Source organism: Podarcis vaucheri (genome assembly GCF_965113315.1).
Source record: "Podarcis vaucheri genome assembly, chromosome: 3".
Lineage (NCBI taxonomy): Eukaryota > Metazoa > Chordata > Lepidosauria > Squamata > Lacertidae > Podarcis > Podarcis vaucheri.
In genome coordinates, this window is record NC_138761.1 from 128,195,844 (window position 1) to 128,209,996 (window position 14,153).

A 14,153-nucleotide genomic window follows, 5' to 3' on the forward strand; every position below is an offset into this window, starting at 1 on the left:
AGGATCCCATGTTGTCTTCCAGTGTGAAAGCACCTCAGAGACCCACTATCCAACTTTGACTATAGCATGGAGGCAGGTGGACAGCCTGCTCAGATCTCTCTGAAACAATTGATTTGCTTCGCTTCAATATTAAATCCACTCAAGACTTCAAATTTTGTTCTGTATTGTACAGTTACAGTTTCTGCAAACTGACTAGATAGTGGGTCTTTGTGTGGCTTTCTGCACTGTCCTATCTTGTGTTCTCTACTCCCTTTATTTAGGAGCAATTAGTGCACTTGTCAAGGTATCTCTTGATGTGGTGCAGCATTTGGCACACAAAGACCTACTACTGATTGTACTGTTTCACCTCTTGGGATGTTGCACCTTGTATTTCCTTTGTTGATTGGTGGTTTGCACTTCATGGATGATTCTGGACACACTGACTGGGCCATTGACCCGAAAAGGAACAGAGATGGAATAAAACTTGGTGGGCTTCTTATGCACTTTACACTTCCACTGCATCTGCTGGCTTTCAGATCTTAAAACTCTTTTGTCTGACTCAAACACCAACTTGTCTGTAACATGCTTCTTTATATGGATTTTGAGAAAAGTTTCTCTCTCTCTCTCTCTCTCTCTCAGCCCATTTTATTACGTGTTAAAGTAGAGAGCAAACCTGAGCCACACCTGTTTTGGTGGGCATTGTTTTTTATGTGGTCCGATTTTAGATTCTGGGTGAAAAGAGATGTGGGGAAAGGTCTCTCTTCTGTTGCTCCCCCTGCTCCTGATGGGCTTAGAGCTCCTAGGCTTGGCTCATCCTTTGCCAGGTGCATCAGTGCTGATCCTTTGGGTGATGCTGGGTGGGGGGAGCAGCAGGGGAGGGAGGGCCCAGTCAGCTACTGGGTGGGGGGCAATTTTCTAGGCCCCATTTTGTTCCCAGGGATGTCAGAAGGAGCACGACAGGACCCCCAGGGCCTTTCTGTCGGCTGCTCCTCTTCCCTTGCCAACCCAACTTCCCATGCAGCATGGCAGGCTGCGGAGAGACCCCCGGACACCCCGGCACCAACGCTATTTGCCCAGGCTTTCCATCTGAAAGCTGATTGGGGCAGCGAGTGGCTTGAAGCATGGAGATTATTAGGAGCCTGGAGCAGTTGGGAGAATAAGCGGAGCACCTCTCTGTGCCACGGCTCCCCTCCAACTTGCCCACTCGCAACGGTTCTTCCTGGAGAAAAACAAAATGCCTCTGTGATTCAGTGACACATACTTACATGTGATGTGTAGTGGAACCCTGAGAAATAGCAAGCTATTTCCTTTTAACATTCTATAGCTACCCTTAATGCCAAAGTTAACCATCTGTAACAATAAAACATGGTATTATTGTTGTCCCATACTGAATATTTTATAGATCTGCAATTGGCCTCTGGCAATTTCCTAGTCAATGACACTGTCAAAATGAGATTCCTACTGAGAGCTTACATTATTATTATTATTATTATTATTATTATTATTACTACTATTATTATTATTATTATTATTCCTGCATCAGTTTAATATCAGTTGAAGTTCACTGTTTCTGCCTCTCCCTTTGAAGGGGAGGATAGGATGAAAAGATAGATCTAGAATAGAGGCAGTCTGACAGAATGGCCCTATTCACCAAGTTTACTACATATCCGCAAGTGATTGGATCCCCAGTTTTAGGGGACTTTCCATTTAGATTGGTCATTTTAAGACATAATTAAGCTAACATGTGGCAGAGTAGTATTTTGGTTGTAATTCTTTAGTGATTTAAATATGTTATTTTCTATCATGCATACCACTTCAGTAATTTAACTTCTTTAAGATTATGTCTTGGGGAAAGCTAGTATTTTTTTAAAGGATGACAATTTTGTAAGGCAATTAATTGAGGTAAGACAATTTCTTAGAATTTGAGAGTGCAAGCAACAATTGTGATGTGTGCAATCTGACATGTTTACAGTTTGGATATGCAAAACTTAGGTGGTACTATCAAAAAGTGTTAATTTCATTAACTCAGAAGTATATTGTTCAGCATTCTAACAGTGTAATCCTGTTACTTGGAAAAGAGTTCCTTTTAAGTTTGTTTAGGGTTTTCACCTAAATAAAGTGAATGTTATGTACTCTTAATAGACTTTTATCAAAGAAAGAAAGAAAGAAGATTCCTGTATATACTTTTATCAAGTAACAGATTGAACAGATTGTAGGGAGGGTTTTATGTGCAATACAGGAAAGTTATGTGCCTCAATAAATTATGAATGGGTTTTCTCTTACTTGTGTTTTCCTGTGATCGTATCTCAAAGAATCAACTTATCAATATTGATCGCTGCAAGTGGCTCAGTGTTCAGCTGGTTTCCCATCCCGTCTTTCTGCTTGATAGTGGACATTTAGCAAGTGTTTTGATGCTACATCAATAAAAATGCTAATTGTGCAGTATTGCGTCCTCTTCTCACAAATTGTGATTGTGGCTTAGCAACTTTCAGCCAAAACATCCCTGATGGGCTCTTCTGGAAATGTTTCTAGTCCAGCTCTCCAGCCCACATGGCGACTTGACAGGGGCTGGAGCTCTCTGTTTATACAATCTCAATCACAAAGTTCATCAAGCCCTTGGCAGACCTCAAACACGGCTGTTGCCATTTTTGCTAACCTGAACTTAGCCACATACAAGGGTTCAGACAAAATCTGAGTTTCCAGTAACTTCTGAAAGGGTTTTGTTTTCTGTTTTTTATTTGTTGGCTAATCATTCAGAAACTGATGATCAAACCAATTTAGTTGCTGGATGAATTATCTTTGAAAAGTCCTGAATTGCAGGGCGAGATTAAAGAACCTCTTCATGCCAACTGTTAGAAGAAAAGCGAAAATCATAAAGCTTTTAAATCCATATACTGTATTGAGTAGAGTTTTTAAACTTCTGCACCCCAGAGAGCAGTAGCTTAACAATTGCCTATTTACAAATTCATATCAGGCATATCAGGCAAATTGCCTGTTTACAAATACATATCAGTTCCAAAAGTTTCTAGGTATTGGATGCCTCTGCTCTTCAAACCAAAAGCCAAACATTCTGGCAGACAGGCTAAGCTTTTAGGTGTGCATCAATTGGGCTCTCTGAACTGTAGGTCTTTCGCTTTAAAGACGAATGGCTTTGTTCTTGCAGATTTCTTATGGGTACCTGTTACTGTTATGTCTACCTGCTTGTGCAACAGAATAAGCTTTCCCTCCTCGCCTTGCCTCCTTGCACTCCCAAAATCTCCCTCTGAGGCAGGTTTTGGTAGTATGCTTTTTAGGTGCGGTGGGGTGAGAATGAGAGCAGAATTAGCCAAAGAATAGGATGCCCATAAAGATCTCACAAATGGGGGGAATTAGGAATTGAGGGTTCTTGACTAAACCTAGAAATTACAATCCAGCCTAATTAAGAGTTCTGGAGAACTGAAAATATTGTTCCTGATTTTGTGGATATTTTGGATGGGCATCTAAGCAGCTAGAAAACTACCATTTATATTTTTAATAGTTCAACATAAAATGAATGAACCGCACCATCAAATTGTGATTTGTTCTTAACAGTATATATCAGGACATGAGGCTTTGTGCTCCTTCTATGCAATCCAACCATAAACTGATGTCAATCAGCCTGTTACAAGAATGCTGACAGACGTATGATTTGTAGTGGTATTTTGGGCTGCCACAACATGCTGCTGCTTTACAGTACAATCTTGCACATGTGTCCTCTTGGATGAGCCCCGTCAAGATCAGTTGGGTTTGCTTCCATTTAAACGTGCATTTTGACTGCAATTCTTTACACACCTGAGAGCAAGATCCTCTAAACTCGACGAGTCTTAAGTCTAAGGACACATAAATAGGGTTGTGTTCCTTTTATTAGCTATCTTAAATGCTTACATATTATAGTGTTGTATGCTGCCTTAATAACTTTTTTCTTCTTGGGTTCTATAGTATTTGAAATAATGTTTAGTTTCTCACCATGCAAACATAGCATATGCTGTGTATGAGATAATGGTTATTTGTTTTTTTGAAAACTGGAAATAACTATGCAAAAATACTTTATTAAAGAGACACACAAAGTTATAGGCTTGTGTATGATTTCTTTTCCATTACGGTTAGCCTAATTGAATTTATCTCTGGGCATGGAGAGCTATTGTGCTAGAGTGGTTCAGTGGTCAAACTAGGAGGGTCAGACTGAGTTTTGTCTCTAGAGAGGGTGAGCCGTCTCTGCCAGGAGAGTCCAGGGGGTTTCTTCCAGCTCCCATCCGGCCCAGCCAGCATGACCTGTTGTCGGGACAGCAGTGTGCTCAAACGTGCTCTCAGCGACTGATGGCTCAATTCTAACCATGAAAGCCCTCTTGAATTCAGTGGTGCCTACTCCCAGGGGAGTGGAGCTAGGATTGCACCCAAAGATACCAACTCTTTCAACAAAACAACTCTGAAGGCCCCATTTCTTCATGCACCAGTGGGTTTAATTTAATTGGTTAATTGTTTGGCGTCAATATGTTAGACCTTTCTAAGATTTAGAAAACTTGGGTTATGGAAGAGGTACCTTAAAGGGTCATGGAAAGCCAGATGATTCCCCTACAATTTGGTTCCACTATCCTTTGAAACAGAAATGGAAAATGTTTCTAGTAGCAATTATACTGGGAAAAGTTGGAAGGTATTCAACTTGTTTTAGAGGGGGTTTGCATTCCCCCCCCCCAGCTCAGGTTTGCAGCGTGGAGGTTCTTACGGAGCCAATATGGTGATTAGAGGCCAAGTGACCACCGGCTATCACCTTGGGCTGTGGCCAAACCTGGATGGAGACAGCTTGCCCTCCATTGCCCAGGCTGAGGTAACCTCGCATGTTTATTGCAATGGGCCTCTGAATATGGGCCTCTGAAAATGGTTCCAAAAAGTTTGGCTGGATTAGGGCAGCACGAGGGCTTTGTGGGGTTCCCTGGTTTCCAGTCCAGCCCAAGCCCAAGCCTGGCTGTGAAGTCTCAAATGGCTTGAGACCAGATCGCCTTCTCCCCCAAGATCCCTACCTTAAGATCTTCTTTGAGCCACTGCTAAGTGAAGGGGCTGCCATGAAGGGGGCCTTCTCTGTGAGGGCATCTGTGGTGATAAATAGTTTGAACTACCGTTTAACGTGCTGTGTAATTTTGTTGTTTTGTGATATTGTTATTTTCATTGTAATCTATGGTTTTATGTTTGTGTGCCACCCAGATGACATTGGGCAACCTTACGCCAATGGTAAAGAAATGTTCCATGTAACAGGGCTGGGCAATATCTGATTTTCAATGTCATGATATATCACCAGCTAAACATCATGGTATTTGGATATATCACAATGTCTGAAATAAGGCTGGAACTATGTAGAGGTGACTGTGGTAATAATGCCACGGAAAACTGCCACTACTTATGGGTCTAACTCTAAAACGGATAAATTTTTACTTACCTTTAACATATTGTTAAAATGGTTATGTTATAGTGCTACTGTACTGATAATGTTTAAATTAACACATTTTCTCTAAAATTAAAGCTATAGAAGTAATTCTGTAGCCTAGATATCAAAGGGAGATTGTTTCCTAAAAAATTAATTACACTACTAAACAAGAAAAATGCCAGTTCACAATCACTGTCACACTTTTAGATACAGTTGTACCTTGGGTTACATACACTTCAGTTTACAAATGCTTCAGGTTACAGACTCCTCTAACCCAGAAATAGTGCTTCAGCTTAAGAACTTTGCTTCAGGATGAGAACAGAAATCGTGGTCTGGCAGTGCAGCGGCAGTGGGAGGCCCCATTAGCTAAAGTGGTGCTTCAGGTTAAGAACAGTTTCAGGTTAAGAACAGACCTCCAGAACGAATAAAGTACTTAACCCAAGGTACCACTGTATTCAAATATATATCACTATTGAGTCTTAGTTGGACGTGTGCATCCCACAACACCAGTTATTAGATTGTTTGTTAATTTTCTTTTCTAAACCAGGCCAAAATAGAAAGAATGGAATGGATGAATTTTACCAGAACAAAAAATTGCTAAACACAATTTATATTTTTAGTGCCAGGGGAATTTGCATTTCTTATATAAGCCAAGCCAAAACAGAAAGAATGGATTGAATTTTACAAAATTAATAAATAGTAAACAAAAAAATATATTTTTGCAAGGAAAATTTGATGCATTTAATTATATGAAGATTTACTCAACGATAGTGTTCTTCATCTGTAACATTACAGATTTCCAGAGAATATATTAATGTTAATAGATTAGTTATTAATAAGTGTGTGAGAAAGCAAATGAGCAAGGGGAGAATTGAGAGGAGTTCTAGGGAAGGGAGGAGGGTCTGGAGGAGAGAAGGAGGAACCTAAGGAGGGAGACACACAATTGCACAAAGAGACACAAACACAAAAGAGGGAAGTAGGCAAAGCAGCATTTTCCCCCTTTTAATTTGAAGCAACTACAGAGCATGTTTCTCTGCAGTTTCCTAGGCACAGGGGAGGCGGGGAGCTACTTTAAAATGTTTTTTTGTAATATTATTTTTTATTAGTTTTCAAATTTTAACAAATCCATCCAAATTATTTAAATTTAATATATTTTTCAAAAAATAATTAGGTTTCCGGCTCCTGTTGCAAGCATATGTCCAATACATTCCTGATGTTACCGCTTCATTCTTCTTCTTTAATCACCTTCTCAACCTTCTACTAGTTTTAATCCATTTTCATAGCCAGCGGATTTTGTTACCTTGCAATCAGTGCCATTGTTTTTTCCAAAACATGCATAGCCCTTCCGGCATTCTGATCTTGAACCTGGTGTGTAAAGATGATTCATTGCTATCACCCTTTGTCCATTCACATTCCTCTGCTCTGCTCAAGGTCTTACTGGGCTCTAAATAACTCCCCAACAGATGGCTGCTCTTTAGGCCCCAGTTAGAGAACAAAGTCACATAAACTCCTGCTAGATATAATTAGCAGTCCTTCATTTTATCAAATTAGTCTCTTGTCCACTCCAGTCCAAAGATAATTTCAGTATTGTCTATTTCAACCTTGGTTGGAATGAGAAGGTACCGTATATACCCGAGTATAAGCCGACTCGAATATAAGCCGAGGCACCTAATTTCACCTCAGAAAACTGGGAAAATGTATTGCCTCGAGCATAAGCGGGTTCAGCACGCCACATACCTCCTGGTGGGCCGGAGTGCGTGTGTGCGTGCGTGCATGCATGCGCACACGGCAGAGGGGGCTTCTCTCCCCCCCAGCCCCTCCTGTCCCCCTGCCTACCCAGGGTGCTGCCGAGAGGCAGAGGCTGGTGGCGGCGGCAGCGGAGGAAGAACAAGCAGCCCAAAAGGGCTGCTTTCAGGCTGCTCGTTCCTCCTCTGCTACCCCCGACAGCGGCAAAGGCGGAGGAGGAGGAAGGAGCAGCCCGAAAGGACCCTCACTCAAGTATCAGGAGAGCCAGTGTGGTGCAGTGGTTCAGAGCGGTGGTGAACCGGGTTCGCGTCTCCGCTCCTCCACATGCAGCTGCTGGGTGACCTTGGGCCAGTCACACTTCCCTGAAGTCTCTCAGCCCCACTCACCTCACAGAGGGTTTGTTGTGGGGGAGGAAGGGAAAGGAGAATGTGAGCCGCTTTGCTGCCAAGGAGTGTGGTGGAGTCTCCTACTTTGGAGGTCTTTAAGCAGAGGCTTGACAACCATATGTCAGGAGTGCTCTGATGGTGTTTCCTGCTTGGCAGGGGGTTGGACTCGATGGCCCTTGTGGTCTCTTCCAACTCTATGATTCTATGATTCTATGAGACTCCTTAAAGGGAGTGAAAGGCGGGATATCAAATCCAAACTCCTCCTCTTCTTCTTATAAGCCGAGGGGGGCTTTTTCAGCAAAAAAAATGTGCTGGAAGAGTCAGCTTATACTCGAGTATATACGGTATATAAAATCATTGTGAAACTCTTTGTAGAGCATAAATCAGTGTTTCCCCTTTCTTCCCTCAGTATCAGACAGAACAACACAGTGACGGCACACGATTCTTTCCTTTTTGCAGGGGAGGTCAGGAAGGAAAAAGGCCATTTAGGAATCATCATAACAGACATTGCCTTGCCTTCCACTCCCGTTCTGGCTGCTGCAAGGATTTTTGTGCTTGTAAAAAGTCATTCAACCACCTTCACAGCTCAAGTCCAGTCCTTTTGGCAGCTGATTAATTGCAGCCCATAGTCATATGCCGTTTCAGGAGCGCCCATTAATTAAAGCCCATATTCCAACTTCTTGAGCAACTGAGCATAGCTTACGCCGGAGGCAGGGGTTCGTCCATGGCAGGCACACCCTTCCCAGGTCGCACCCCTTCTGCCTTTCCAGCTGGCACCGTGGGATGCCGTGCGTCCCCAAAAGCCCCTGAGGAGCATTGCCAGGAATTTTACCTCATTTTTACCTCCTTTTTACTGGCTTCCCCCTGCCCAGAGGACAGCCGAGCTTCACTCCCATGGCCATGATGTCAGGCCAGAAACCTACTTTAAAGTTAATAGGAACTGAGAGAGGCTGGGCTAATTTTTTTATTAAAAAAACTAATGTGTTCTGCTCCTTCACAAAAACGTGTGCACACAAACACAGGGGCGGGGAGGGAGGGAGACACAGGCAGACAATTGCACACCCACCATCAGCAAGCCCAGCAGGGGAAAGAGGAAAGCAGCTCTTACGTTAGAGCAGCGTCTTTTTCCTTTTCGCCTCTCGGCCTTTTGGCTAAGATCATGTGGATGACCTGTTCTTATCAGTTTAATATGTGATATGTTGAGGACTATATATTAAATGGAATTTTGGAGCTAGGGAAGTTTTTAAATGACTGATGTTTTAATGTATTTTTAATCTCCTGTTGTAAGCCGCCCAGAGTGGCTGGGGAAACCCAGACAGATGGGTGGGGTATAAGTAATAAATAATAATAATAATAATAATAATAATAATTATTATTATTATTATTATTATTATTATTACCCCAGTTGATATTTTTATGTGAGAACAGGAGGAGAAAAGGGGCTCCAGATTCCAGAAGCCATGCTTCTCCCAAAGCCTTTCAGCAAGAGCCTGGCGTCTCTGAGAGAGGGAAGTTCCCGCTTGCAGGCTGCTCAGCTCCGCCTGTCAGGAGACAGAGCCCTCGGGAAGAGTTAGGCTGCGCACGCACACACAAAACAGTGGCACCTCGGTTTAAGAACAGTCCAGTTTACAAACTATTCGGTATAAGAACTCCGCAAAACCAAAAGTAGTGTCCCAGTTTGCGAACTTTACCTCAGTCTACAAACGGAATCTGAACGGTGGAAAGGCACCAGCGGCGGGAGGCCTCATTAGGGAAAGCGCACCTCGGTTTAAGAACGGACTTCCGGAACGGATTAAGTTTGTAATCTGAGGTACCACTGTATCTCCAAGGACGATTTGTGTCTGAGGAGGCAGGCAAGGGAGACAGAGAACTAAGCCAGAGAATTACTCTGCAGCGCGCACACGATTTCTCAAAGAGCGATTTTTGCACAGAAGAGCAGCTGAGACAGAGTTCACAATTGCAACAGCTGCACAGGACAGGAAGAAGCATCGGCTGCCCAATTTTTGCAACAACATGCTTTTTGACTATCACACACAAGCACACACATGATTCACAATAGATTGCCAGGTTATTCTTTAAAAAAAGGTTATCACAATTTGCTCTTAATATAAGACAATGTGTTGGTATATTGATATAGGCCCAGCCCTACTGTGTAGGAAGGAGAGGGGCAAGTCATCCTCTTCTGCCGTGTCTCACCGAACAGATTCTAACGTTTGCATCACCACATGAAGGCTCCTGGAAGCTCTTCTCCAGGCCTTTGCTGTGTCAAGAGCAGTGCTGCTTCTGCCCAGGACGGAGATGCTTTTCCTGCTCTCCTGTCCCGGGGCTGGTGAGAGGCCCACAGGCTGCTCATGGAGGAACTCTGCCGCAAGCCACGGACTGCGCAGGGTTGGGGTTCCTACCCAGCTATTTCAAAGCCAGTTTTCTTCTTCACGTTTATCAAAAGATTTATTCCCCTGAGACCGTTCCCTGTCTATTTTTTGCTTGGTATTAAGTTGGCACTTGGGCTCAAAGTGACTCAGACGGTTTCCTCCCCCAGGGTGTGCAGATCTCCAGAGTCTTGACACAATGCAGCCCATGGAAAGGAAGAGGCAGGGCTACATACACGAGCTGATCCAGACCGAAGAAAAATACATGGAAGACCTTCAGCTTGTCTTAGAGGTGAGATTTGCCTGAAAACAAAAGGTAGTGATAAAAGTATTGTCTTGAAAAGGACCCCTGACAGTTACGTCCAGTTGCAGACAACTCTGGGGTTGCAGCGCTCGTCTCGCTTTACAGGCTGAGGGAGCTGGCGTTTGTCTGCAGACAGTTTTTCCGGGTCATGTGGCCAGCATGACTAAGCCACTTCTGGCGAACCAGAGCAGCGCACGGAAACGCCATTTACCTTCCCGCCGGAGTGGTACCTGTTTATCTATTTGCACTTTTTGGCGTGCTGTCGAACTGCTAGGTTGGCAGGAGCAGGGACTGAGCAACGGGAGCTCACCCTGTTGCAGGGATTCGAACCGCCAACCTTCTGATTGGCAAGCCCAAGAGGCTCAGTGGTTTAGACCTTGAATCCCTTATTAGAAGACCATTAAGAATTTTTTTCTCAAATGAAAGCTGTGCAAAAGCTTTAACACAAGTTCACAGACTGCACCTTCCTACAACAGGCCTTCAGCTGCAGCTTTTGTTTCTATTTCCCCTGATGCTCAAAGAATTGGGGTGCCACAGGGTTCTGTCTTGGGCCCGGTCTTATTCAACATCTTTATCAACGACTTGGATGATGGACTCAAGGGCATCCTGATCAAATTTGCAGATGACACCAAACTGGGAGGGGTGGCTAACACCCCAGAGGACAAGATCACACTTCCAAACAACCTTGACAGATTAGAGAACTGGACAAAAACAAACAAGATGAACTTTAACAGGGAGAAATGTAAAGTATTGCACTTGGGCAAAAAAAATGAGAGGCATAAATACAAGATGGGTGACACCTGGCTTGAGAGCAGTACATGTGAAAAGGATCTAGGAGTCTTGGTTGACCATAAACTTGACATGAGCCAACAGTGTGACGCGGCAGCTAAAAAATCCAATGCAATTCTGGGCTGCATCAATAGGAGTATAGCATCTAGATCAAGGGAAGTAATAGTGCCACTGTATTCTGCTCTGGTCAGACCTCACCTGGAGTACTGTGTCCAGTTCTGGGCACCACAGTTCAAGAAGGACACTGACAAACTGGAACGTGTCCAGAGGAGGGCAACCAAAATGGTCAAAGGTCTGGAAACGATGCCTTATGAGGAACGGCTAAGGGAGCTGGGCATGTTTAGCCTGGAGAAGAGGAGGTTAAGGGGTGATATGATAGCCATGTTCAACTATATAAAAGGATGTCACATAGAGGAGGGAGAAAGGTTGTTTTCTGCTGCTCCAGAGAAGCGGACACGGAGCAATGGATCCAAACTACAAGAAAGAAGATTCCACCTAAACATTAGGAAGAACTTCCTGACAGTAAGAGCTGTTTGACAGTGGAATTTGCTGCCAAGGAGTGTGGTGGAGTCTCCTACTTTGGAGGTCTTTAAGCAGAGGCTTGACAACCATATGTCAGGAGTGCTCTGATGGTGTTTCCTGCTTGGCAGGGGGTTGGACTCGATGGCCCTTGTGGTCTCTTCCAATTCTATGATTCTATAATGTCAGGCAGTCCCTGAGACAGGATCTCAATTCAGGGATCTGTCACAAGAAAAGTACCATTGGGACTCATTGCCACTGCTTAATATATGTTGGCGACATGAGTTACTAGGATCTTTAGATATCTTGTGGTCTCTAAGGAGATCACGCATAGCAGACTTGATCTGTGGAAACCTTTTGATCCTGCTCTTATTTTCTGATCACCTCAATTAGCCTAAGTGTTTTGGAAGAAATATCTGGTAGCAAAGAAGCAATAATGTCAAGAACAAAGGAAAACTGAAGTTTTGTGACTAATGTGAGTTATCAAACAGTTCTTAATTTGAGATGGGAACATCATGCTGTATTTAAAATTCATTTTCCCTCCTTGTATCTTTCTGAATATAGGTTTTCCAGAAACAAATGACTGAAGCAGGCTGTCTCTCAGAAGCAGAAATGGGATTAATTTTTGTTAATTGGAAGGAGCTCATCATGTCTAATACAAAGTTACTGAAGTAAGTGCTACTACTCCTTTATTAATTTTTGTGGTTTTAGCTGTTTCAGTCCAAATAAACAAGAAATAACCATTGAGGCTACAGTCTACACCCAGTTACATTGGAATAGGCATTACTGAACTCAGTGGGACTTACGTCTGTGTAGACATGTGTAGCACTGTGCGTAAGTCAAATTGGGCCTTAATATTTTTTTCTTAGAACCATTCAGAAGGACTAGGGAGATTGACAAATATGTTGTCTGCACTGTCCTCTATGGGGTCTCAGAAGCATTTTCCAGCCCTGCTATTTGAGAAATCAAAGGTGCTGGGGATTGAACGTGTCCAGAGGAGGGAGCGTGCCCAGAGGAGGGCAACCAAAATGGTCAAAGGTCTGGAAACGATGCCTTATGAGGAACGGCTAAGGGAGCTGGGCATGTTTAGCCTGGAGAAGAGGAGGTTAAGGGGTGATATGATAGCCATGTTCAACTATATAAAAGGATGTCACATAGAGGAGGGAGAAAGGTTGTTTTCTGCTGCTCCAGAGAAGCGGACACGGAGCAATGGATCCAAACTACAAGAAAGAAGATTCCACCTAAACATTAGGAAGAACTTCCTGACAGTAAGAGCTGTTTGACAGTGGAATTTGCTGCCAAGGAGTGTGGTGGAGTCTCCTACTTTGGAGGTCTTTAAGCAGAGGCCTGACAACCATATGTCAGGAGTGCTCTGATGGTGTTTCCTGCTTGGCAGGGGGTTGGACTCGATGGCCCTTGTGGTCTCTTCCAACTCTAGGATTCTATGAACCTGGGACCCCAGCACGTAAAACATGTCTTCCGCAATTGAGCCGAAAGAAAAGTGCTCTCTGGAGACATCAAAAGTATTTCGGACCCTCTCAGAAGCTTCTTAGCTGTAATTTTTAATGTTTTGTCTGTAAAAAATGAAAGTGTCTCTGATCTTCAGTTTTATGCAAGTATTTCTGTTTGGGAAGCTTTTTGTTCAGTTTGTAGTCTTATGTGATGTGATTTCAAATTTACTAAATGCAACCTTGATTGAGAAGAGTAAAAAGCATCCCTGAAGAAATGAAGTACCAGAAGCAAATAAATTAAGCACATGTGCATTGCATTGAATCCCCGCAACGGGGTGTGCTCCTGTTGCTCGGTCCCTGCTCTTGGCAACCTAGCAGTTTGAAAGCACGCAGTGCAAGTAGATAAATAGGTACCACCCCAGCGGGAAGGTAAACGGCGTTTCCGTGCGCTGCTCTGGTTCGCCAGAAGTAGCTTAGTCATGCTGGCCTGTTGTGGTTCTGGACTGTCAGGAGTTAACACTCCAGGACCGTTCTTATCAACTGGGTGCACTGCCCACATGATCCTGGTTGTTTTCCTTTGATCAGTGCTCTGTGGGGGCTGAGCTCTCTCTGAAGAGCAGTCTGTCTGAGAGCTTTAGCAAGGTCCTTTCGTTTTTTGTTAAGAGGCAGAAAGCTGCGAACATGCAGCTAGATTCTGTAGGTTATCTTTTCTGTTTTGAATGCTACTAAATAAAGAGTTTTAGATTAGAAGCAGTGGTGTCTAGCTGAGTTATTGGGGACACTACGTTGACACAGACAAGCCATTTTATGCTGCGTGTGAACTCTGCTATTATTCGGCAACTGAGGAGAGTGGCAGCATGCGGAGTGGAAGTGTGTGGGCGCCATTGGAAGTTGTCAGAGTGGCAATAAATCTAATTTATTGCAGGGCCATTGCAGACTCAGTGGGTCAAAAGATATACGACCCAACAAACTTTAACATGGCCACGTGACCCGGAAGCTGTACGCCGGCTCCCTTGGCCAATAAAGCGAGATGAGCGCTGCAACCCGAGAGTCGTCCACGACTGGACCTAACGGTCAGGGGTCCCTTTACCTTTACCTTGCAGGGAAAGCAGAAATCTGGGCTTTTGAAAAGGCCTTTTTAAAATGCTTGTTTACACTGTGACAGTGGATTGT

The 14,153-nt window shown here is 43.7% G+C and overlaps 1 protein-coding gene across 6 annotated transcripts in view; it reads left to right on the plus strand.

Moving 5' to 3' along the window:
• The window catches only part of ITSN2 (intersectin 2), an 87,667-nt gene that overhangs the window by 64,799 nt on the left and 8,715 nt on the right, over positions 1–14,153 (plus strand). For 5 of the 6 annotated variants that reach the window (XM_082215728.1, XM_082215724.1, XM_082215727.1 and 2 more), the window contains 2 exons: positions 10,088–10,209; positions 12,094–12,200. In XM_082215728.1, the coding sequence (XP_082071854.1) occupies positions 10,088–10,209; positions 12,094–12,200 (229 nt within the window). Of the gene's footprint in view, positions 1–2; positions 4,067–10,087; positions 10,210–12,093; positions 12,201–14,153 lie in introns of those variants that run through there. The other variant, XM_082215729.1, reaches the window with a different exon arrangement.